Source organism: Aythya marila (assembly GCF_965140915.1).
Source record: "Aythya marila genome assembly, chromosome: 26".
Taxonomy (NCBI): domain Eukaryota; kingdom Metazoa; phylum Chordata; class Aves; order Anseriformes; family Anatidae; genus Aythya; species Aythya marila.
Window position 1 is genome coordinate 1138831 of NC_139067.1, and position 24230 is coordinate 1163060.

At 39.1% G+C, this 24230-nt stretch overlaps 1 protein-coding gene and 1 long non-coding RNA gene across 2 annotated transcripts in view; one reads left to right on the forward strand and one right to left on the reverse strand.

Annotated features, from left to right (window-relative positions):
• LOC309887556 overlaps positions 1 to 24230 on the forward strand; it is a 108558-nt gene that overhangs the window by 73843 nt on the left and 10485 nt on the right. The gene's annotated exons all lie outside the window — the stretch shown is intronic.
• The window catches only part of UNC5D (unc-5 netrin receptor D), a 128102-nt gene continuing 107618 nt past the window's right edge, over positions 3747 to 24230 (reverse strand). The window contains exons 9-16 of the mRNA XM_082779350.1: positions 22436 to 22813; positions 18697 to 18781; positions 13594 to 13762; positions 11721 to 11948; positions 10231 to 10380; positions 7850 to 8014; positions 5806 to 5984; positions 3747 to 4705 (exon numbers count right to left, since the gene is read on the reverse strand). Of these exons, the coding sequence (XP_082635476.1) occupies positions 4501 to 4705; positions 5806 to 5984; positions 7850 to 8014; positions 10231 to 10380; positions 11721 to 11948; positions 13594 to 13762; positions 18697 to 18781; positions 22436 to 22813 (1559 nt within the window). The 3' untranslated portion in view covers positions 3747 to 4500. The remainder of the gene's footprint in view (positions 4706 to 5805; positions 5985 to 7849; positions 8015 to 10230; positions 10381 to 11720; positions 11949 to 13593; positions 13763 to 18696; positions 18782 to 22435; positions 22814 to 24230) is intronic.

Consider the following 24230-nt stretch of genomic DNA (forward strand, 5'->3'; position numbering starts at 1 on the left):
AATTGTAAGTCATTTAAAAAATGTAACTATTAGTCTTAAATGACTCACAGTACAGAAGTATCTGGAAGTGCTTCGGAAGATGAAAAAATACTCGAGCAGATTCTTTGGTGATGTAAAATCAACATGGCTATTTCACTGCATCAGGCTCAGGGCAGCTAGATGGAATCCGAAGCGTACAGCATTGCATTTCTCTTTCTTTTAATTTTTTGGTTTGTGAAAGACACTTTTTAAAGTTATATTTCAAACGTCATCGTTTATAAAATAGAGGAAAAGAATCGAGTTTGAATTTCTGGCCCCTAGTCCTACTTCAGATGCGCCTTTACATCTGGGTTTTGGATCAAATCACATACATACACACACATACAGATTTCCAAAAACAATCTTCGTAACATAGTTGTTAAAAATATGCTCTTAGAATTTTAAGACTGCTAATCCTTTCCAACATATCTATTTGTACGGCATTTGCATACAAATTCTAAATTATCATTCTGTGAGAACACTGTATTGCAAAGCATCCTCAGAGCAGACTGTGGGGGAAAAAAGCTGACAGAATTTATCAGCTGCTTTTTACTGTGAAAAAGCAAAAGAAAACAACATTTAACATCTTTTACTTATAGTGTTTTGCTATTTGTTGTTAATGGTAGCAAAATCCATTTGTAGCTCATTTATATGGTAGCAGAAATATCCCCCCCATGTTATAATTTCTCTATCTCTAAAACTGGGACAGTGCGTGAAAAGGGGAGGAGAACAGGCACAAGCCTCTATAATTAAAAGTGCTAAGCTTTATTAATATCATCCCATGATGCTAACATAAAACAACAGAAAGGGAGCATCTGAAAACAGGCATATCTGTACCAGATACAGACGGTAATCAACAGATGCAAATTTCCCAGGAGTAGGAGAAAAGGGAAGAGAAAAAGACTGAGCCTATCTTTCCACCTCAAGTTATTGTCTGCTTACTGCTTACCATGAGCATTGTTATCACAGAGAACAAGGACTTTCTTTTTTACAGAAGATTTTCTGATTTGACATTCTCTGTCACCTCTGTCTGATCTTAAAGCTACGCAGTTTTTTCCTCACAGTTTTATTTTCTGGATGTTCAGGCAGCTGAATCCACTCTGATGATGTATTAGCTTGAGTCATTTGCACAGTAAAGTCACTTACTGTGTTCTCAGGAGTCCCACACTCTCTCACAGGCATTTCTTGTGGCTTTATGCTATAGCAAGATCTTCATCCTCTGTGATTGATACTGAATGTGGGAACAGTGAGAAATGGAGGAAATGAAAGAATTGAGTGATTTAGCCTGCATTCTTGTTGAATAGCAGACAGGTCATTGGTCACTCCATCTCCAAAAAGATACATAACTAGAGATGATACAGACAATAACAAGGATGTTCAGGGAAACAATAGACCAGGATTTTTCAGCCTAGAAAAGAGAGTGAGGGGAAACGAAGTCTGTAAGATAATGAATAATGTGGGCAAGGTGATTTGGTAACAGTTACTCAGTATTCCTTATTACAGGGAACCAGGGAGGCCCAGTGCAAGTGCTAGGCAGCAAGTGGTAAACAAAGGAAAGCTTGGAGAGGAAAGGAAAGGATGTTTTAAAAAAAAGCAAAACGGGATTGTGGCACTTGTGGCTAAATGGGTGTTTTGTCTGATGTACTATGGCATTTCTTAGAAGACTCAGGTGTCCATCTCAGTAAACTCACATTAGCAGTGTAGGCCAGCTGCCTAGTTACTGTTTCAAATTCTTTTCCCGGGGGATAAAGGTACGAAAGTATTATGGCATTTCTAGTCCAGTTAAACACTACCAGGGCATCAAACAGTAATAGGTTAGAAGTCAGTGTTCTTGGTTTAAGTTCACAAAAGGAAGGTCAGCAACAAAGAAGCTGCTTTGGTGTAACTGAACAAAAACCAGGAAACGAAACTTAAGGGGAAGCAGGAATGCTCCATTGAGCACTGCAAAATTAAAATCTTACCTCAGGCCCCAAGCTGAACAGCTACTTCTCTGGCATTGTAAGACACTTCAACATCTCTTCCTGTTCAGTACATTAACTCGGACACTAGACGTTGTTGGCTCTGACTTGGATTTTGGTGCACAGCCCAGATCCCTCCCGTCTGCAGCCCTTTCAGGGGTGCTTTGGGGCTCTGGCCACCTCCTGGTTCCTCTCCCTCAGCCGTACTCAGCGGTCAGCAGCAGCGCTGGGTGTCGCTGTACAGGGAGGATTTTCAAACCTACCCAAGTCTTGACTGTAAACACTACGCACTTCCTGAGAAAGGCTTTAAGGTCTAAGCTCCACATAGCAGCTCATTTGACCCTACACATTGTGAAACAGGAGAAGGCAACACACACAGCTCCTCAGAACAGCACGACTGTCTTACGGCCTGTGCAGGGTAGTATTTAGTTAGGTCTTTGTTGTAGGAGCTAACCTAAGCTAGCTTGAAAAAGCAGCAACCAAATTAAAACTGCATCTTGAGGAGACGCTGAGAACAAATTAACTGCTGGAGAGTGACTGTAGCAGGTTTCCCAGACAACGACAGCTCACCAGAACTCCATTGCTTTCTGTAGATGCCATTCCCTATTTTTTTTATTCATGACATTTTGTCCAATGAAAAACAGGTTTCTGAGGAGGAGGAATGGAAGTCACTCGAAATATAACTCAAACACAGACAGTACCATGTGCTGCTGAAAAAAGTGACAGCTTGCTGCCAAATAAGCTGGTATTTTTGTCTCGGTCTTAAATATGCCTGCAGCCATTATGATTTCCCACCGCAAACAGGAACTCTGATGTCAGACTGCATGAAATACGAAAGTGCAAAAAATGTTTGGGGAAGTCTACGTATTTGTAAGTCTAAGGCTATTCCAGCCTGCTGAGCTGGGAAAGCAATGAAATTTGCAATTTCAGATCAACAAGAATAAGCAAAGTTTCACATCAAGAGCTGTTGATTGCACTTTTCAGAACTGGCATCCTGGATGAAGAAATAGTTTCAGCTGATTATAGATTTGCACACTGAGTACCCACCCTGTGGCTTGTTGTGCTGGTCTCAGCCAAATATGAGGTTTTAAAAACAAAACAAAAAAAAAAAACCAACAGAAATCGCATTTTCAATTTCTTACTTTTCCATAAAGCTCCTCAGGTCTTGTTCATGTTCATGCTTTGTACTGACTGTGCTCCTGTCACCAAAGCTGAGAGCCTTGGGCCAGAGCTAACAAGCACCTTGGCTAATTTTCAAAAATATGAATGAAAATACTGGTTAAATTTGGTTTGGTACTAGTTCTACTAGGACACTCACTCACAGTGACAGCTGTTTTTTTTTGGTTCAGTTAAAGTAATAAATTATTTTTGTATGAGGTGGATAAAAAATGAAGAGAATTCACTAGTTAAATTCTGGTTTTGGTGATAAATGCAATATGTTTTTAACTCAACCAAGCATAACATAGCCAGCTTTATGTTCTACAAAATTTGCAAACTGTACAATGAAACTGAGCCAATTTTTGGCAGTACTATGTGGGGTTTATCCTTTCAATCTGAAACTAAACCAAAATTAAGCTGTACTGATTGAATTCACCTTTGCTTTTTAACTTAGCTTCCACTCCCCCCCCCCAAGTGTAAACTTGCTAAAGTAGGGCTGGCAATCTCCTGAATTTTATTTGGTTATTTAAATCTACCCCCAAAGAAACATTTTTGACTGAGTGAAAATTTCTCCCACGTACTCGCGAACACCAATTCCACAGAGAACGGCCTTGTTCAGTTGCTTTGTTAAGGGAATAAGCAGGAAGACTGCAGCAAAGGTACGTGCAGTGGGGGACTGACTTTTTTTTTTTTTTTTTAATTTGAATGTAGTTTGAAATCAATTAAGTAGTTAATATCAATTAAGTAGTTGTAAGATCTCTTAATTCCTCAAATGTCTGAACAGGATAAGACCAGATTTTCAGTTGTCCTGTAGCTCAGTTACAGCAAATACAAAGTGACTACAAGATGCTAGGAAATGACATTTTAAATCCGCTCTTTAAGTGTGTTAAGTTGGAAACGCAGGACGAAGGGGACTCAAGGCCTCAAGAAGAAAACCTTTAAACCAGGATTAACCTCTAGTGGCTCTAAATATTCACCATCATGTTTGCTGGTAATTACTAGGCATTATACTCTCCTTTAGCATCACTGTTTCCTTAAATACATCATGTCATAATATTTACCTTGTACGGCTCTGTATATCACTCCTTCCTGCCCCGGGCAATGATAGATGTGTAGTTTTGTTTTTGAATTTGATATATGAATCTTAAATGAGAGAGGACTGTAGCACAGGGAGAGCTTGTGTTTTCCTTATTACCGAGATGATTTTTAATAGGGCTTCTTCTGCTCCTCCAGCTGAAAACTGCATTGTGGAAATGAGCGTCTGCTTCCTTACAGTGTGCAGAAACCCTTATTTCCTCCCTGCCAAAGAGATTCTCTAGTGTAAAAGTCAAAGCTGGCCATCGGTTCTTGAATGGAAAAGAAGGGACTAAAGTCCATTTTGTCTGCTGTAGTTGAAGTCAGGCTCCTCAATCTCAGTTTCTGTTATGTCTGAGATTTTGGAGTGTGTCCTTCCTATTTCTTCCAGTGCACAAGCAAGGGAGTCAAGGTCTCCATCATGTTGATGTCGGGCTTCCCAGAGGTCCAGAATGACAGCAGATGGACTGCGTTGTGTAGCGAAATAGGAGAGATTCCTGAAAGGGGGTGGGGAGATGAAGCAGAAGGATTAGGAGAACTGTACAGTGTAACACTATGAAAATGTTCACTGAAAAGGGAAGTGCCCTGTGTTGTGCCTGTGGAAGTACAAAACAAACAAACAAAAAACAGCAGGAAACCTTCAGCAAGATCTAATTAGATGAGTGCAGGGAATCCTCCAAAGGACACACACTGGTGCTTTTATTCTTTAATTGTTACTTGCTCAATTTAGCAGAGGTAGAATGAACACAGGATCCGTTCTTGTGAGGTACGTAAATGCTGGCCAGCACTTACCATCCTGTGTATTGATTTAGAAACCAAGTCAGTTCTGGAGAGTGTCATCATCTGGACAGCAAGCTTAGTAAAAATTTGTCAGGGTGAGAAATTGTGTGATTTAAGTTGATGCTTGCAATTCCATGAAGTTAAACCGTATATTTTCATTTGTAAATTTAGATTTATTATGGTGTAGTTTTTAGAACTTTGCGGGAGTGATATTGGCATAGAATTTAGTAAAACAAAGTGATTATCTTTAACGCATTATTCTAAAGCTCCTTCTATTGACTGGCCTTGGACATAATCATCCAAACAAATAAATGACCTTTATGCTCACAAGCATAAATGTTATTTATAGCACAGAATAGTATTACTCCTAACTGTGGAGCACAATTTCCTTTGAAATATGCCCTTTCCTTAAAGAAAATCTTCAAAACATTTAATTTGGTTTGGAATAGAACATAGCAGATAGAAAGCAAGACAGCAGGCTGTATGATTTTTTGAGAGAACACGTGCCAAAATCTTCTTGAGTCTTGTACTTTACCAAAACCTCAGTCTTGTGGGTGTACCAACTGAGCTTAGAAGCTAATGTCAGGTGGGATGGGACACCTGGGTTTATTCAGAGGAGAAAACAGTTCCTGTTTTCAGTAGCCAGTCATATAGATAAGAAAGTTACAATTAATCCTTGAGAGTAAGAAAGGTGATTACCATTTACACATCTTTAATACCAGCAAGCAAGCAAACAAACAAAACCCATAACATAATAGCAGGAAATCATTCTTAGTGCATATGTAAATGTTCACCTTTCAAAATTGCCTTCCATTACCTGCTGATGCTGTTTTTTTGTGCTAACATCTGCCAGTCTTTGCCTTTGGCGTTGGGTGTGTCAAATGTTGCACAGATTCTTTGTCTGATGGAGTAGGGGATTTTGAATGCTTTTGCGCCCATCTGTGCAGGGAAGTTGCTGTCGTCATGTGCAAAGAAAGTGATGCTTTCTCTTTCACTCTACACAGAATAGAAAAACAAAGCAGTTAGCACAGCATCAGGCTTCGTGCCTACCTTCAGGTCTGTAGGTGGCTCTCTTTAGCACGGTAACAGAGTAACATCAAGAGTCCTACCATGTACTCCTGTTTACCAATGGGGACTGAGACAAGATTTTTGCACAGCCTCATCAGAAGGAGAATAACTGTGAGTGCAGACAGTTCTTTTCTGTATTCTTTCTGCCACCTTGTTATGCAGGATCAACCTGCAGTGAGTTTAGCTACAGGTACCTGTTGGTGCATCACATCCACTTTTGGAGGAAGAAAGCATCAAATCTGAGTCTATGATTCCATCTACAGTTTGTGGAAGTGACAACAGAAAATGAAATAGCTAGGAGGTTTTTTTCTGATCTGTGAAGGAACTTCTAGCATATCACAACCACCTATGTCTAAAAACATTTTAAATAGCGTCATTTTCCTTCCACAAGTTTCCTATTTTTGGGTAACAGATGAAGTCCAAGAGAGCAGTGACTGGGAGGTAAATGCCACAAAAGGATATGTCTGCCTAAATCTTTAATAGCTTAAACCTAAAATGCAGATAAAAATCTCCCATTTGTGATTTTTTAAAAGCAGCTAAATTCTGTAAGTACCTCAGTTCTTCCACATTAAAGATCTCTATGGAATCCAGGTCCTTTTTGTAGATCCGTCCCTTTCTTTTCCTACGAAATTATACCAGCCTTGTGTAATGGAGTCACATTTCCATGCATTATTCGTTTCAGAGCAATGCAGCATAAATATTAAATAACAATGATGCTATAGTCTCTTCATATAACATTTATGACACATCCCAAAAGTCATCCATGCAAAGTAATAGCAGTGCTGTAGATATATCACGTTGTCTGACTGTTTAAATTAAATATGCAGAACAATAGTAGGTTTTCATACCCTGCACATGTGAGATAAGCTACTGCTACCTGGTTAGTTCAGGGAATTCTAAAGCAACGAACAATTCAAGTATTCAGTTGTTATTTATATATTTATCTTATAGTCAAATTATCCTCACTTTTCCTTCACTTTTTGAGATAGTCACGAGAAAGCCTTCCGTATTAGCAAATCTGTTTGAGGACAGAATTGTTAGATGCTCTGGGGACTTGTGGATAGATAGGTCCCTTACAAGAAAAAAAAAAAAAAAAAAGGTCACAGATATTTATAAGGACAGAAAGTACTGAGATGTTTGGAGAAGGACAGACATTTTTTATGAAACTTCTACAAAGAACTGGCAAATGCTCGGACATTCAGAAACTGTTTTTATACTGAATGACATTTGTGGTTTTCTTATTTAGTTGCCACATTCTTTGCATAGTGCATTTAGCACATGAACATAAATCTTTAATACAGAAGTATCTGGATACTTTTTAAACATTAATCAATCAAGATGCTTAATAATCTAAAAAAGGTAGCTGAAGTTCTCACTGCTGTAGGACTCATTACCAGCTTGCTCAGTGCACCATTGCTTTCTTTAACATGTGAGCAATGCTGCAGTCCTCGAAAGACATTCTGTGTGTACAAAAACTCCCCAGTGGCCCGACAGCATCCAGGCAATCCATCCATTTTCAACTCTCAGTGCTCTGCAAGATGCTCAAAAACTTTCTGCAAGAAAACTATTACTACTGACTCAAATATAGATGATTTTTAGTGTTGTAAAATCTCTGTAAGTACATCGTTTGATTTCTACTGGAAATAGAAACTAATGCTTTGTAGGGTTGTTACAGCTTTGAACAGGCCATGAGAAAACAGACTGAGGTAGAAAGGGCAAAAATGGGGAGGGATTGTGGCTCACCGTACTAAACAACTTGAAAAAAACACCACAAAACAGAGAGAACACTTTACCTCTAGAATGGATGTCTGGATCTGTAGGATTTGCTCATGCCCCTTGACTTGTCGGACGCAGATCTTGCAGGACAGCTGTGTCGTGGCAGGAGTGTAGCGCTCCAGAGAAAAGGCACAGTGCAGCGGCTTCTGGTTGCTGCACCACACCCGGGAGAATGGGACTTCCTGTGACAGAAAGCATCCCCCGAGAACAGGGAGAAACTCCTTCAGTTTGGTTCTCCCTTTGTAATTAAGTTCTTAGCAGACAGAATGTAAATCATCTCACAGCTAGAGTGACACTGGATCCTCCAAGAGGCACAAGACGCCAGGCAAACAGCTGCTTTCAACACCTGAAGGTGCCCGTCTGCCTTCCTAACATGCTTGTTGCAGCCTCTTCCTGCTCTACCACCCCAGCAGTTTTTAAGGGTTCCCCCTACTGACTTGTGAACATGGTGGGAAGGCTGCCAAGCACTCGGCATCTGCTCCTGCAGGATGGCCAGGACAAACAAATGCACTAGAGGAATTCTGACTGCCACCTGCTATTAACTGCTTCAATGCCGCGCTTTTATGCGATGGTTTATTCATCTGTTCAAGCCTTGAAACAGGATCTTCGCTAATTTGAGAAAATATTAACATAAAACTTTCCTCATCATAGTGTCCGACAATGGTTTCATTTGGTGGACTAAACAGACGATAACTGAACAGGCCCATCTCAGTTGTTCTAGGCAAGCAAAACTCTTAAAGCCAGTTTGTTCTTGAAGTGCTGGCTCGTAGGAGAGAAAATGATTAAACACTGGAAGAAACCCCATAAAGAAATGGGTTCTTTTATATATAAACAGTCTGGAACCAAATCACAGCTGTCAACAGACTTGGGACATTTCACAAAACATTGCCCTGAGAAGGAAATACAAAGTCAGTGCAAGTCGTTCTGCATTTCTGCTAGAGACAATTACTGTCTTTCTCAGCTGTCCAAGCCATTCAAACTGTACCCAATTATAAAATGCAAATATTTATTTGGCTTCAGTACCAGCATTGTGTCAGACCCCTCTGTCAGCAGAGGTTTTGCACATGCTTCTTTTTAACGCTGAGTTCCTGCTGAGAGACTGGGTCGTGCCTGCTGTGATCAAAATCTCCAGCAGGTTCGGAGCCCTCCTTAGAGCAAACACAGCACATAAGCATTCTTCCACAGATTATGGATCCCTCATCTGACTTTTTAGTTTTTGGTTTTATCTTGAAGCAATAAATTGAACAGCTACTTTGGACCATGCCACTTGCATTAGATGTAGCAAAGCAAGGCAACATGTAAAGATTACTACAGATTGATTTGCACTGGCTATCACGACTTGTTTTAATAGCACCCTGTAGTTTAATTTGACTGAAAACTCTAGACTATTACTTGCCAACAGAGAACAAAAATGCCTGAGTTAAGTATACTGTAAACAATGCATTTATTCCTAGAAGATGTACACAGCCTTAGGAAGAGTGCTAGGTATTTGATCTACTAGTGGGGCATCCTAATACTGATTGGTTTATCTTTTAAACTCTAAATAAGTGAACAGACTAAACAAAACACTTAAAAGCAAGTTGTTCTTCACATGAAGCTGAGAATGAAGTTGTTTCTTTAATTTCTTAAATTGCATCATGAATTATCCTCATGTTCTCGTAGATAAAGGAATTTAGATACAGATCACTATCATTTTCAGAGTCCATTATACTCATACTTTGGAGAATATGGCAATACATTAAAAGCAATTTTTTTTGGCTAAAATACTCTATGACAGACAACTGTCTCTCTATATGCTTCTGGGAAAGGGAGATTACGTAGTCTGATTAAGTTCTGTATTTTAAAAGACCAGCTCGCTCTATTTGCCAGCACATTGCTTATAATTTCCAGTAACCAATACGTTTAGAAATCTTTTGTTTTGATTTATACTTTCCTGTCTTCAACAGCCTCTCTAATTAATGTCTTACAGGAAAAATAATTTGCTCTTAATCATTTCTACGAATATGCATGCCATAATTTGAACTCGTGACATTTAAATGCTGACATATATCCTCTCCTTTTCAGACATATATTCATAGCAGTATAGAAATTGGAATGACAAAGACATCAAAAATAGTGATAAATTTTAACATGAGTATAGGAGGTAATTGAAACAGGTAAAAGTACAAGCTTGCTTTCTTCAAAATGAAAAATTTAAAGCATTCTGCTACATAAGAAATGTTTCATTCTGTATTTGTCAAAATCATAACGCAACACATTTTTTCTTGTATCCTTGAGATTAAAACCTCACCTTTCAAAAACAAAGGGGAGACAGTTGTCTTACTTGTGTTATGTCTATACCAGTGCAAATTCTTACTGTCTCTGTATTACAATGTCAACAAATAAAATTAGCAAGTACCTGACATGCAGTAAATGGTTTGATTCTCCAAAGGAAAGGAGGGATATCAAGGACAGATATCTGAAGACTGAAGGTATTCCCTTTGAAATGCAAAAGTTTTGGTTCCTCCAGTAACTGTCCTCCTTGGAGTCTTTCATCCAAAACCACTTCCTGCAATGGCAGAGGAGAAAAAAACATTTTTAAAGTGTTAGAAACAAATACCAACTCTAATGAAAATTCACCTTTCTGAAAGGTGCCTAGTTCATAAGGTTTGTATTAACTGAATGTACAAGTCAAAGTTAATCTCTTGTGTTCAATAAATAACTGAAGAAGGAATTTGGGCCTTCGAATTTCAGGCAGACTCATCCAGGAAAATACTCCTAGCCCACGAATCGTGTAAGTATTAATAAAGGGTATAATTACAAAGCTATTGTAAATCTTTAACAATCCTTTCAGTGGCTTTGCTTTTATTAGAAGCACATAGACATTAGTGTGCGCTCCATTAAGATTCATGTTTCTATTCTGTACAATAGGAAGAGGAAGTAAAAAGTCATCTGTCACAACTGTCTTCATTTCAGCTCTGAAAAGAAAATCATTTTGTTAAAGGTTCTGAGTTCACCATCTAAAAGCCAGTGAATTTCTTTGTTTTGTCTTGGCATGCCGTGTAGGAAAGTCACACAGAATCCCGAAATGGTTGAGGTTGGAAGGCACCTCTGGGTATCACCTGGTCCAACCCCCTGCCAAGCAGGGTCACCCCCAACACGGTGCACAGGATGGCATCTGGGCAGGTTTTGAATAACTCCTGAGGAGACTCAATGGGCAATATGCATCAGTGCTCTGTCACTCGTACCATGAAGAAGTGTTTTCTTACATTCAGCTGGAACTTGGGACAATTTTTTGTTTGATTGCATGTTTTGGTTTTGGAAGGGGAAATGCACAATTATAATTTAGTTCTTGAAGGAAAAAAAAATCTTGCTCAGATTGTAAAAAGGAGAGGAAACCCTGAAGTGACTAATGACAACGTAAGGGTAATAACTGTGATAAATTCTATACATCAAATGATAATGACTTACTTACATTTTCTCTTTGGATTGGAGTAGCACTCAGCTGCAGATGCAAGCAGGCTCTGCCTGTGCTCATGTGGCCAAGGCACTGAGCCCAGCCTAACACTCTGCTTCCCAGCTGGAACTTTGTGCTGCTTTAACCATGGCTGTGATTTCTGGTTAGTCTAGAATGTAGGCAGAGCAGGTTTGCATCTGCCTGGCAGAAAATGAGTGGACAGTTTGGCAGTCCTAAAACTCCTAAACTGACAAGTGAAACAACACTGCAGAGAAATTAAAGGATTTGCACTAAGTCATGCAGCAGTGGCATAAAAAATAACTGTTCTTGTTCTTATTCATTTTGAATTCTGGACTGTTGCTGTAGCCTATGGACTATCCCCAGGAATAAAGGCATGTTAGTGTTCTATGAAAAAATAATTAAAACCAAAATATTGAAATGAAATAATTTACCTGAAATGAACAAGGTGTGTTATCCATACAATATACTCTCAAATTGTAATCCAGAGAATTGCAAGACAGGCAGCCAAAAACCGCTACTTTCAGCTGTCGAACGGCACAGTCAGAGATGGGTTCTCCAATAAGTGCATAAGTTCCAAAGCTGTTTAAGAGAATGTGACAGGCATAAGGATCCAACAGGCAGTAGCAAGAAGTAGTTTCCTCTTCCACAGACATCACTTCCTGCAAAATGAAATTCAGGTAAAAAAAAAAAATTTAATAGGCCTTGACAATAGAAGTCATGACATCATTTATTTATATTTATTCAACTGCAATGTAAAGTGCTCCTCAGAGCCAGTATGCACATTCTTAACTGATGTTGACCTCAGGGAATAGGAGAAGGTAGACTACCTATATGAGTAAACAGTCTCCATTTAGCCCCGAGTCAACAATAGGAACTCTGTGCAGAATTCAGTGTGTACAGCTTACATGTATAATAATAATGATGATGCATAAGAAATTTTAGCATTTTTTTTCAAGTGTTATTGACTTTCTGGCTAATTTTTTCATGATGTCGAGGTAAGAAATTACCTTGAAGATTAAAGTCAATAAGCAAACCTTGAACGATAGTAGGTATTTGACATCCTTCAGAACATCCATTACAGTTATGTTTACCTCAATCAAAAAACTACCTCTCCCATTCTTTTGTATTTCACACTTAGTTCTGCATTACAGCATCATTAGATGAGGTGTTTGAGCAGTCTACAGTCTGGTGTTACACTCCTCATTATTTCCAGGGTGCTTGTAACTGACACTGTTGGAGCTGACAGAGCATTGAGTGAACTTAAGTAGGAAAATGAAGCTGAATTTGAAATGGTTTAAACAAGAGCAACAAGCAGCATGGTGGTTTAGAGGAGGAAAAGGACAGAGTGAGTTCAGGTATGCGTGAATGTTTAACTACTGTTTCTTTCCTTGCAATGCTAGGAATCAAACAGTTCCATCACTAGCAGTGCAATAAAGTGTGATCAATGATGGACTTGTGTCTTGGTACTGGGTACCATGGTTCTAATACCATGTACAGTGAGCATCTTAGCTGGGAAATTCTGCTCCTTTTATCCTGTGTGTATACCTGCCTAGCAAGCAGTTTTGGTCAAAGATGGCCAATGGGCTTAAAAAAATGCAGATGAGCAGACAGAGATGATCAAATGCCCATGTCGTGAATACACAACGCTTAATTTCCTCAATAAATCAGTATATAAGAAAAATATATTTGAACTAAAAAAGCAGATTATTTCAGTTAACATACATACACTAATCCTTCAGAGGTGATGAGCACAGGGTGATCACCAAATGCCCATTAAAGTGACATGTACAAAGAGACGTTTTTAAATCAGGAGGATCCTTCTAGGTTAAAAGAAAACAAACCAAACCCACCACCAACAAAAACATTGAACTTGAACTGTATATTTTTAAGCAGTGCCATAACTTTCTTTATGTCATGATAAATTCTTGCTTGGATATCATGTTCTGTTCAGACTTAGGCTTCTTTGGGAGCTATAAAACATCCAAACAGTGTTTTCAAGAGCAAATGGTTACTGGCTCTGTTATTAAGTGATCTGAGAAAATGAATACTTTCTTGTGTAACATGGGCTAGATCATAAAATTGACCCTTTTCTGCACATTTTAGTACAGCACTTGAACAGAGTTCAGCTACTTCTGAACAAAATGCAAAATCCTCTTACTTTTGAAAAGAAAAAAGATGATTTCTTTGAAACACCCAATTATTCTGTCCCTTGAATCATCTTTGACCAGTTCCTGCCTGATTAAGAGTAATCATGTTTCCATTGTTAGTGTAACCTTTTAAGTGGGAGCGGAAGTCCGAACTCACCTCCCATTTTCCTTGCTGTGTCCTTTTTTTCAAGTGAATACTCCAGTGCTCTGAATTTACTTCTGCGCAATGTGGGATAGTCAAGGCAAACGGAGTGCTGACAGACACATCTGAGGGGCCACAGGTTACTTCTGGTCCTAGAAGAACATCTGTGCCTTCTGGCTGTAGGCTGGCATGTGGAGGAAAGTAAGACCATCTTTAAGATCTTTTAAATAATGTGGGAAAATGTATTTATAGTAATGGCAATATAAAAAATTTAAAATATTTTAGTGAAAAATCTAAGTGCTTCATTCATCTGGTACAGAAAAGATAGAGCAAGCCAACTACAACACTCATTTTCACATAGAATTGGAGGCAGGAGATGAAACAAAACTATTAAGCCACATCTACTGAAATCATTGGCTGGTCAGTTTAGGATTCTGGTCTTTAAAATACATTTCAATTTGTTTAAACCAAATGAAACACTAAAATTACTCTATGCAAGTAAGCCTTGTTTTACGCACCAGCTGGTAATATTGCCATCTAATTCTGCCTGCAAAGAATGTCATCTACGATATTTTCACAGTAGTGAAGATAAAACAAATTATGGTTTAAAAGCACAGCCTCATGAATTTTTCCAGACTGAGCTTGATCTCCCTGCTTTGAAAACACATTCATATTCTACTAAATGAACAAGATAGGTAACTTACAGTAGACACCACTGAATAGAAATGTTGGTTCTAAATTAGAAGTCAGCAAAGTAAGATATCTGCACGTGGTCTCCCTTCCAGTCAGTACTTGCATTGCCATGTCACAAGCTAACAAGCCCACAGAGCTGTGCAATAGCAGCATGGCAATGAACCAACCCTCCCGTACTGCCTATGCTGAGTGCACTCCTACATTTCTATACCTTTAATTTCTAAGTTCATCTGCAAGATGAAAGACACAACATTAACAATGCAAGTTTTGCTTTTTTTTTTTTTTTTCAAGTATCATAATTGCTCCCTAAGCCTCAGTGCTTCTAAGCATTTGTAGGATTATTAGGGCAAAAGAAACAAAATAAAGCACAAACAGACTCAACCATAGCTGCCCTTTTTCTCTTCAAGCCATGAGTGTGCATAAGAGCAGAGAGGAGAGGGCAAAGTAGGATGCACAAAGCAGCCAACGCTTGCAGGCCGTGGTGCAGCAAAGCATCTAAGCACTAGCAGCAGCCTTAGCGCTATTAGCAACGCATGGGAATGTGTGTTGTGTTGAACTAACGTCAGAATGACTATTCCAAGCACAGTTCAAGCAAAAATACTTGCTTATGCAATGGCAAACAATTTTTCACAACTCCCTCATTGCTAGGAAAACACCGATTCTGGAAAAAAATAACGTCACTTAACAACCACTGCTACCCTTTGCAAATGGTATTTGAGTTCCTTAAAAATAAAACCTTCCAGCAGTTCCCCCAAATCACCTCTTTCCAGATGGTTTAAGAAACCATCCAGAGTTCTTCACAAACTAAAAAATGTCTCAGAAAAAACCTCAAGCCAACTTTCATACAGATTTCTTTTTCAGTAAGTTATTCTGGTCTTATGCTTTCTCTCTGCTGTACCTCAGCAAAGGCTGGTGCCTTCACGTCCTTAGCTCTGCTCTGCTGCAGCTGCAGGAAGGGGTAACAAAAGCAGATTGCCAGTGAGCAAGTCAGCCCTTAGTTAGTTGGTGCTGCTCTCTCGCACAACAGGCAGTGCTTTGCCAAGTGGATGCTGGTGACAAACGCTTAAAACACAAAGGCAAGATTGGAGTAGGGAGGGTAGGAGATGAATTCTGCTGAAGTTACTCCCAGTACAAAGTTTGACAATCCTCAATAACAGGAGCAAAATACAGGTTACCTTGTTTTCAGCCTCACACCTCCTATTTGGAGGATGTGACTCCAGTTTTATTTCCGCTGTTACTCATCATTCCTATCAAAAATAGCTCAGATTTTTCAAGCTTCAAGAATGACACAAAACTCCGCAGGTATTCCCTCCTTGGTGGGGAGAATTTGTGTGCGTGATAACAGTGGCCTAGGGGCTGTGAGTCATTTCGTGCACATTCCCCGCAGACTGGCTGATTTTTGGCTGAATGGCCCTAGCGAGAAGATCTCTTGGCCAGCAGCGCTGGGACCTGCACATCCCAATCCTGTTACATGAGTGACACTTCTGTAACTGCAGCGAACCACCGGCTGGCAGCACATCCCTGCAGCCCGTGCAGAACTGCAGTGACGCAGCTTGAGGTGTTCTGCTTCAAGGCACAAGTAGCAGACAGCTTCCCCTGGCCCAGCACAGCTCTGCTCCGGCTTTCCGGCTTAAGAACAAAGTCAGAATTATGCAAGGAGGCGAGAGACATTTCACTCTAATTCTCGCTTGGGCCAGAATCAATAACTTTGTTGTTTTTTTGCAGACATCAATAGCCTGGACTTTCTGCCAACATCAAAGCATGTGTACGGTGGTTGGAGGTTTAGTTTGGCTGTTTTTCTCCGTAAGGAGTCCTTTGGTGGTCTTTAGCAACTTCCATCTGCCAGAAGCACTCTTTGTAGCAAAACTCAATAACCCTGAGATTTTTTGGTTTGGTGTCTTTTTGGAGGGACAATCAGCTCCATCACTGGTTTGCTAAGTTTTTAAACTTAAAAATTTTGAAACTTTTGTCTTCTGTTTAGGATACAAAGGCTTTTTCATGCCACAGAGGACATTATCAATTTACAGCAAAACCAGCTGATAACCTCATGACCAGAACTGTAGTGCACAGATTGTATTTTCCCCCCCTGTAACAGAGAATTCAAAGTTGCTCTATCAGTTCCTCCAGCAATCTCTGTTCCTATAATTATGTCTTTCATGTATATCTCACACCAACCTACCTTAATAGCTAAATGAAGATTAGAGTAAGAGTGACAGCTACCCACTTCCTAAACAATTTAAACCCGAACAATACGATCCTTGTTGTCTCCAGGCACATTTTATTGTGACCTCAAATACTTGCAACACAGAATTTCATTCTTGTATGCGTCTACTGATCTGGTTAACTTCTGTATTAAATTAAACCTCACTGAATGTAATTTGATGTGGACAAGACTTCATTCAGAACCTACAACAAGACCTACTGCGTTTTTAATGGCCATACATCTTCAGCTTGTGAAGTACAGAACAGTTTTCCTCGCCTCCTTCTCTAAGCCACTATTTTACCTTTCCTCCACCTCCGAGCACTGTGCCTGTCCAGGTGAACAATCCTCTCTACATTTTAGGGGTAACTGAAGAGAGACTGTATGACTGTTGAGCAATTCTGCAATGTGGCTTGGTACTCCTTCCTGTCATCCTGGATCCCACATACAAATCAGGTACTAAGTCCAAACCGATGGCATTTCCTCCCACCATCAGAACGCAGAAGCCCACGGGCAACAAAAGAGAGCCCTTGCTCCTTGCACGTCAGCATGATCTGCAGCTGTTAGAAAAGTCTGTTTTATCATACTCAGTGCAGATAGGCAAAAGATACATCACTGTTGCCTCAACTATGTCAAGAGAAATAACAATATTTTAATGCAAAACATAAATGAACGTTTGCCTTTGTCTTATTTTATAGAAATTCACTTTAAAAAAGAAGGAAAGAAAAACCTTTCTATGATAATTTTCAGTTTGGTTTGCGACCTATGTTTCTGCCCACAAAAAAAAAAAAAAAAAAAAAAAGGAAACAGTAGGCAAAATCTGCTGCTTGTATTTAATTAACCTATTTTAACTCACTTCTGCAGAACCCGTGCAGATAAAACAGCTGTTTTTTTTTCCTCCTTCCTTCCTTCCTTTTACATATCTTAATCTTTCACTGAAAATGATCAAAAACCTATAGCAGCAGATGGGGATGGAATATTGAAGTTTTCACAAAGGAGTTCAGATATCAGAGGGAAAAAAAATCAAAACAGATTTCAGATAAATTTTTCGAAAATATTTCCAGGCTTTAAAATTTATAGGCAGCTCTGTATCTTTCAGTTCATGTTTTTCAATTTTCGTTCTTAAAATTTACCTCCTAAAAAAACCACCACGAGATAAGAAGAATTGTCTTACTGAGGAAAAAAACAACTTTGCATCTAAAAATGAAGAACACGTTCAACCAATCTTGACAGTTCAACAATAAGGCCAGCTTCTTGTAAGTTCTACTTTTCTTCTGAATCAGGATAGCAATATAGTGAGATGCTACACTTAGACTAAACAAGCTGTCATCCTTTCCTGAATTACACTTAATTACGTACCAATTTGGTAATTTTACCCTCTGGGAGCATTTGATCAGCTTCTAGCTGAAACCTGGTGAACCAGCCAAGCAAACTAAACTTGGGTTACACTGATGTGTGGTGCTGGCAGGCTCAAACAAACAAGAGGGTTCAGAGCACTTTCGATTATTTGTAATCTATGTTGTGCAAAATTAAAGTCACTAGGACGTAAACAGTCTATGGGAATGGTGACCAAAAAGCTGTTAAAATAACGCGTTTCTGTAACTGTGCTTATTCCTAAAATTAAAGGGGAAGATCCACTGTAAAACAAGTGACTTTGGGCCAAATTCCATTGGCCTTCTAATGTGGAATGAAGGCAACTGAACCAGGTACAGAGGAACTGATGAACACATCCACCTGTGTGGTCGACTGCAGAATTTAAAGCCATAGATCTTAACGGAGCATCTAGTTTTAAAAGCATCTAGAAGTCACCTAGGTTTCTTCTGTATGACAGACAGCTAGAAGTCAGCTAAGTTTCTTTTGTATGGCAGACATTTGCCACATACACGAAGCACCAATATAAAAAAGCAACGACCTGCATTTTTTTAAAAAGCTGTTTCTTCTTTTTATCGAAGTCTGTGAGGTATCCCATCCCATCCCATCCTTCAGCAGCATTTGCATACTATTTCACAGAAAAAGCACGCAAAGATCATTTTTCTGTCATTTATATAGACACATGTGTATTGTGTATATAGTCATTTATATACCATTATGTCCCAGCAGTGCTGTAACACCAGCAACACTGAAGACATTCTATTCCTTTAAACAGCATAGACAAGAAATCCATGAAATGAGCCAGTTCCACAGATTTCGCATGTATTAAAGCGTTTCTTTCACATACTTCATACCTGGACTCCCTTTGATTGATGGCAAGGTAAATTTCCCATGAACTCTCTTCAGGAATTGCTCCATGTGGTATCAGCAGACTGACTCCTGCAACAGAGCAAAGGCAGCACTTATCTTTTGGAAAGACACTGGATGGAAGGACCCCAAAACTGGCCTCTGATTTACAGCATCTAGAAAGGCCACCTACTAGAGCTAAGAGAGTGCCTCTGAAAGAGTGGTTCTGACTGCAGCATTGTCAGATGAAGGGAAAAATACATTATTAATATGATCTATCCATGGATCTTATTATCCATGGATCCATTATTAACATTTTACTGTCTTACAGCTGGGAGTCATACAGTCTTGTGCCTAAAAACCTCTTGCCCAGACAGAGCTTTTAAAAAGTGGACTTGGGTTGGTTTGTGTCACTGAATAAGGCAGGATTCGTTGTCTACATTTGACTGACTTCATCCCTGGCTATGGGCAGACTCTGTCTGCTTCACCACTTAGATAAAAAGGAATGATTTATGGAAACAAAAGGGACCACAAAGTCTTTCCATGAGGCTGCCATACAGTGCTGTGTAATCCCTGTCATTTTGATTTCCTTAACCTATATTGTAAAGTGTTTGTTTCCGTTACATCTACTGCATTTCATCCACGGTAGATCTAAACCTAAATATAGTCCCAGTCTCAAAGGGTTGAACAAGTCTTTGGTCTATTAACAGTCTTCAGAGTAATTTTGTTCCTATACCAAATGTTTTTATGTCATTGATATCAGGACCTACTCGATTTTTTTTCCCCTGACAGATTTCCAGGAGGTATATTTCAGGGATGAAGGTGCTGTTCAGAATTCTCAGAAGCCACTCGAAGGTGTGCACAGTACATAGCAAGGCCATGAAGCCCAGCCCTGCAGTTCACACAATCCTCTGCAGCAAGTACTTTGAAGTAATTTTTGTACTTTTTATGTTAGGTAACAGATAAGAGACCATAGAGTGCAGTTTTTCTCTTTAATGTATCTTCTTGTTTATGATAAAAAATGAACCGGGTGTATTGGGAATGGGGAAAACCTCCCAGTTCTTTCATCAGAAGCAGCAATGCTAGAGTACAAAAACATTCAATTAGCTAATTATAATTTCAATGGGAAAAACAGGCTTCTTTTAATTCCAGTACTGATGCAGCCGAGGCAGCACACTTTTCAGCCAAGATACGCTGTACAGTCAAGCAGACCAAAACTCCTTACAAATCAAAGTTATTTATGTTTCAAATACATGAACATTTTCAGTAACAACACTGGTAATTGTTAGGTGCCCTTAGTTGTGCTGAGAGTGAGGTTCACATTCTCCTTCCTTGCAGTGAAATGTATGACTATGATCTCAGTATGACTCTTACAGAGATTCAGCTGTTGTTACATTTGTTTGAAGCCTTGCTTTTAAAAATTTCTTCCATGGTGTTTTGCCATCATTAAGTGGCAAGCATTTTCTCATTGAAATCTGGAATCAATGCAGGTATTTCACATCATTTGAACAGGGGAGAGGTTAATTCTCCTATGCGGCTGATAAAACCCACAAAAAGTTGGGATTTTATCTAAATTCCTTTTCAAGAATTCTCAATTCAGAATTCCAATTCTCATTGCCAAGTAATCAGAAATGTTAAAAGTACCAGGGACTTTGCAGCTTCTCAAGTAACCCTAGGCTGTGGATAAATGAATTTTAATCAGTTTGTAACAGTAAGCTTTACTTAAACCAAATTTAAAATGCACTCTCGGCTTACAGAGCTTGGAGACAGAATGAAATTATCTCAGTCTCACCTCAGTGACCTATTATCTTGCAGACCAAAAGGAACCACATACTGAGACTGAATATATCTAGCTATCTGCATGATCAAAAGGCAAGTTTCACTTCATAGAGGAAAACTTAATAGACTGTCTAGTAGCTTCATGCACGGGGACCCGGAAGATCCCCTTCAAGACAGAACATCTATCTTTGATTAAGGAAAGGGGACAAAAACCACCAAAAAACTGTTACCCTGCCAGGCTTTTATCTGATGCAGCAACAGAACAATCTCCTCTACATTCTCTATTTAATTTTACTTTTCCTATATATATATATTTTTAACAAATTCCTTAGTGGTACACATCCTGTCATCTGCATAGCTCCATGTTTACATGGCTTGGTTTGAACTTTTCTTGAAAGTTCTTTGTGCTTTTGAGATAAATCTGTTACTTCTAGGATTACAAGGCATTTCCTAATGGAGAAAAAAACGAACTAAATTAAGCTTTTGGTTTATATACAAAATAGCTAGTGATTCAAAGGGTTATGATTTTACTTTTGATTCACTAATATGAATTAGAAATTAACAAGGATGCTTTCTACTGGGCGGCAGTGAAATGAAACCATTGCATAGCACACTCAGTACAAGAAGACTGCATTTCAAATGCTCTGAATATGTCATACATGCAGAACCTCAGCTGAGCTGCAACACAATTGGCCTATAATTTACAACTGACAAATTTGATCTTACATAAAAATAGGGAAAAGGAAGTACATGTAGATCAAATATGCATTTAAATAATCTAATTGATGGGACTATCATTACTTTAAGTAGCAGCATAAATGAAGGACTTCCTCGTTCATGACTTAGTGCCTGTGGCTTTGTAATATTCATTCCTGAACATAAAGAAGTCTGTGGAGAAATGTATTCATTCTGTATGTCGTGCATGATTGTGCACTAAATATTATATCCCTGAGTTACATACTTCTATAAATCATCTCTAAATACAGACCGCATTTCTTATGCTAACCTTTAAAATACTGATTTTCTGAAACATGAAGGATAAGGCTCCAAGCACTCAGTTTAACTAGTGAAGAGCCAAGCCTGGACACACTAACCAAATGCAATCAAAGCTGAGTTTAAAGGAAACCTTGAAAAAAGATCAAAAGAGTTGAAAAGATAACCTGTTAGCATGCTGCTGGAAAATGATCTTAACATCCTTCAGTAGATTCTAATTTGTTGTCCTATGTTTTCATCTAATTTAACAAACACTGTAAGTCTAAAATTCTGTCTCACAGAACTCTGAAGTCACAAAAAATCTCTATCTACTTAAACAATGCAAATTGAGCATTTTTACTGCAATGGTTCAGTGCATAGCCCAACCTTGAAATGGCAGCTGACTTTGAAGTGCCCTACTACAGAACTTTGTCAAGCTATTAAGCTAAAAGAAAGAAAAACCAGAAAGCCAGAAGTAAACGCTAATAAAAGCCACACTAGAGTTTTCATTGAGAGTGGAAGCTATTCTCCAGAGATGTCTCATTTGTTATATGCTGCAGACTGCAATAATATAACGAAGTCTGACAGTGTTAACGCAGTCAGATGCTGATGCATTTAGACTCTGCTTTGAATATGACCCCATTATCTAAGATCCTGATCCAATATCGACCTCCTTCTTGGTGAGTGCTTCATTTGGATCAAGATCCAAGTAAGCAACAGCTTTGATTAATATGACTTACATGCTGAAGACAACAAGAGAGGCAGTAATCTGTAGCAGTTCAAATAGGTATAATACCTTTTTACTCTCATCCCAAGCATTGTTCTTGTCATAGTCATCTCCAGTGTGGGCAACATGCTATAACTCCCAACATTTGTGTTAAGGAAGACCCTACTTTTTTATTTATTCACAGAATAAATGAATAAAACACTGCATCAGGCAAAGTGAATTTCATCTAAAATTATGGACATGCTTTTAATAAGAAAGGATCTACCCACCTGTGTTTGGGACCACTAAACGACCACCCAGGTGTCCAAAAATGGCAGTTGTCTTCAGCTCGCTTTGTGTTGAAATAGAAGACAGGTTCTGAATATATGTAGCCTTGTTTCTAGACTGTATCGTACCAAAAGCTCTATTATTCCCGTGAGGAAAAGTTCCAGAATGCGCCTTTCCGTGATATTCGGCCCTCTCTGTCACCCCTAGGGAAACCATGAATGAACTGTGAACCTTGACTTTGATGTCTGACAGGGGGTTAAACAGCGAAGACTCCGTCATTAGCTCCTTGTCCATCGGGTCCTGCAGGCAGATCGGCCCACTGTACGTTCTGCTCACTGTCAAGTCAGGCTGCATGGATGAGTTCAAAAGCAGGGAGTTACCTGGTGAAACGAAGCGGATCAGGCAGTTAGTCCCTGTGTTATACAGTGTGCAGCAGTGCCCGGTGAAGCACCTGGACAGCATGTAGCTGGAGAAATGATATTAGAGAAAGGGAATGTTCCATCGTTTTATGTAGATCTTCATAAAGCACAGAGAAGTGGTAAGCTGGACTCCTGGCCTGCAGTCCTGGTCATGCAGTAATTTCTGTTACAATCTTGAAATGAATAAATCTCTTTGATTTTAACTATGCCCTTAAGCTACATGAGCTGCATTTACACTGAGAAGTGAAAAAATAACATGCATATGGGCTTAGGCATCCTGAGAACCATGACTCATATCCTATCCATGTAACGATCGGTGTTCTTTTTTAAAAATGGCAAATTTGGTGGAACTGTTGGTATACTGCATGACACTGCATGTGCACCTGCTTCGGTGTCCCATTAATCCAGACTAAGTTTCAGCCTGTACCAAGCATGCTACAGCTAATTCCTTCCTCCTTGGCAATGTCTGGAGCTTGAATCACTCTGTCCTTAAGAACTGCCTGCAAATAAAAAATCCAGTCTGTATTTCACTGTCACTTTCAGTGAACCATTAGATGCAGTTTTAAATCCCAAGCAGTACTCAGCTGCACTTTGATTTCCCCACCTATATATAAATTGGAGTTAGACAGGTAAGACTTAGGAGATCTAGCTGATGTGCATCTAATACTAACTTGTTTGATGCACTCAGTACGTACTGCAGTCATAGGAAAAAGAATTGTATTTGGAGAGTAAAAGCTCTCCCCGTTTTGCTCTACGCAGTATTAAAGCAAAATACCATGGTAGGCATTGGAAATTTACATAACTGGGCTTTAAGATGTTAAATCACAAATCTATTTCTGGCCCTTCCACCATTTCCTTTTTGTTTTGCTCTTCCTTTCTCATATTCTCAGAGAACATCATATAATACATAATTATATATAACGGAATATAATATAGGGTATATTATTATATCATATAATTACAGAGGGCAATGTTTAAAATCAGATGAAACAATGTAATGGATCCAACAGGTACTTGATCAGTGTGCTTCCTGCACTTCAGGCAATTCCAAAGTGCATGAATCCAAGCAGCAACTTTTGCTTTTGAGTGCATTATTATTTTTTCAAATTAAAACCCACTGGGTGAACACACAACTTCCTGCAGACCTTTTCAGTGAGCTTACACAAAAGGATAGTTTTTTGCCTGAGGGAAACTGGGTTGAACAGAAAGTGGGACAAGAGAGTAATAGGAGGATGAATACCCCAGCTGTATATCTAGGAGCATTTTAGCTCGGAAAACACTGGCTGCAGTTAGAACCTGAATTCTTTACATGGTTTGGTCTTTTTTGTTTGTGCTGTGCCTTTTTTTTTTTTTTTTTGGTAGCAAATATAGGATGTCT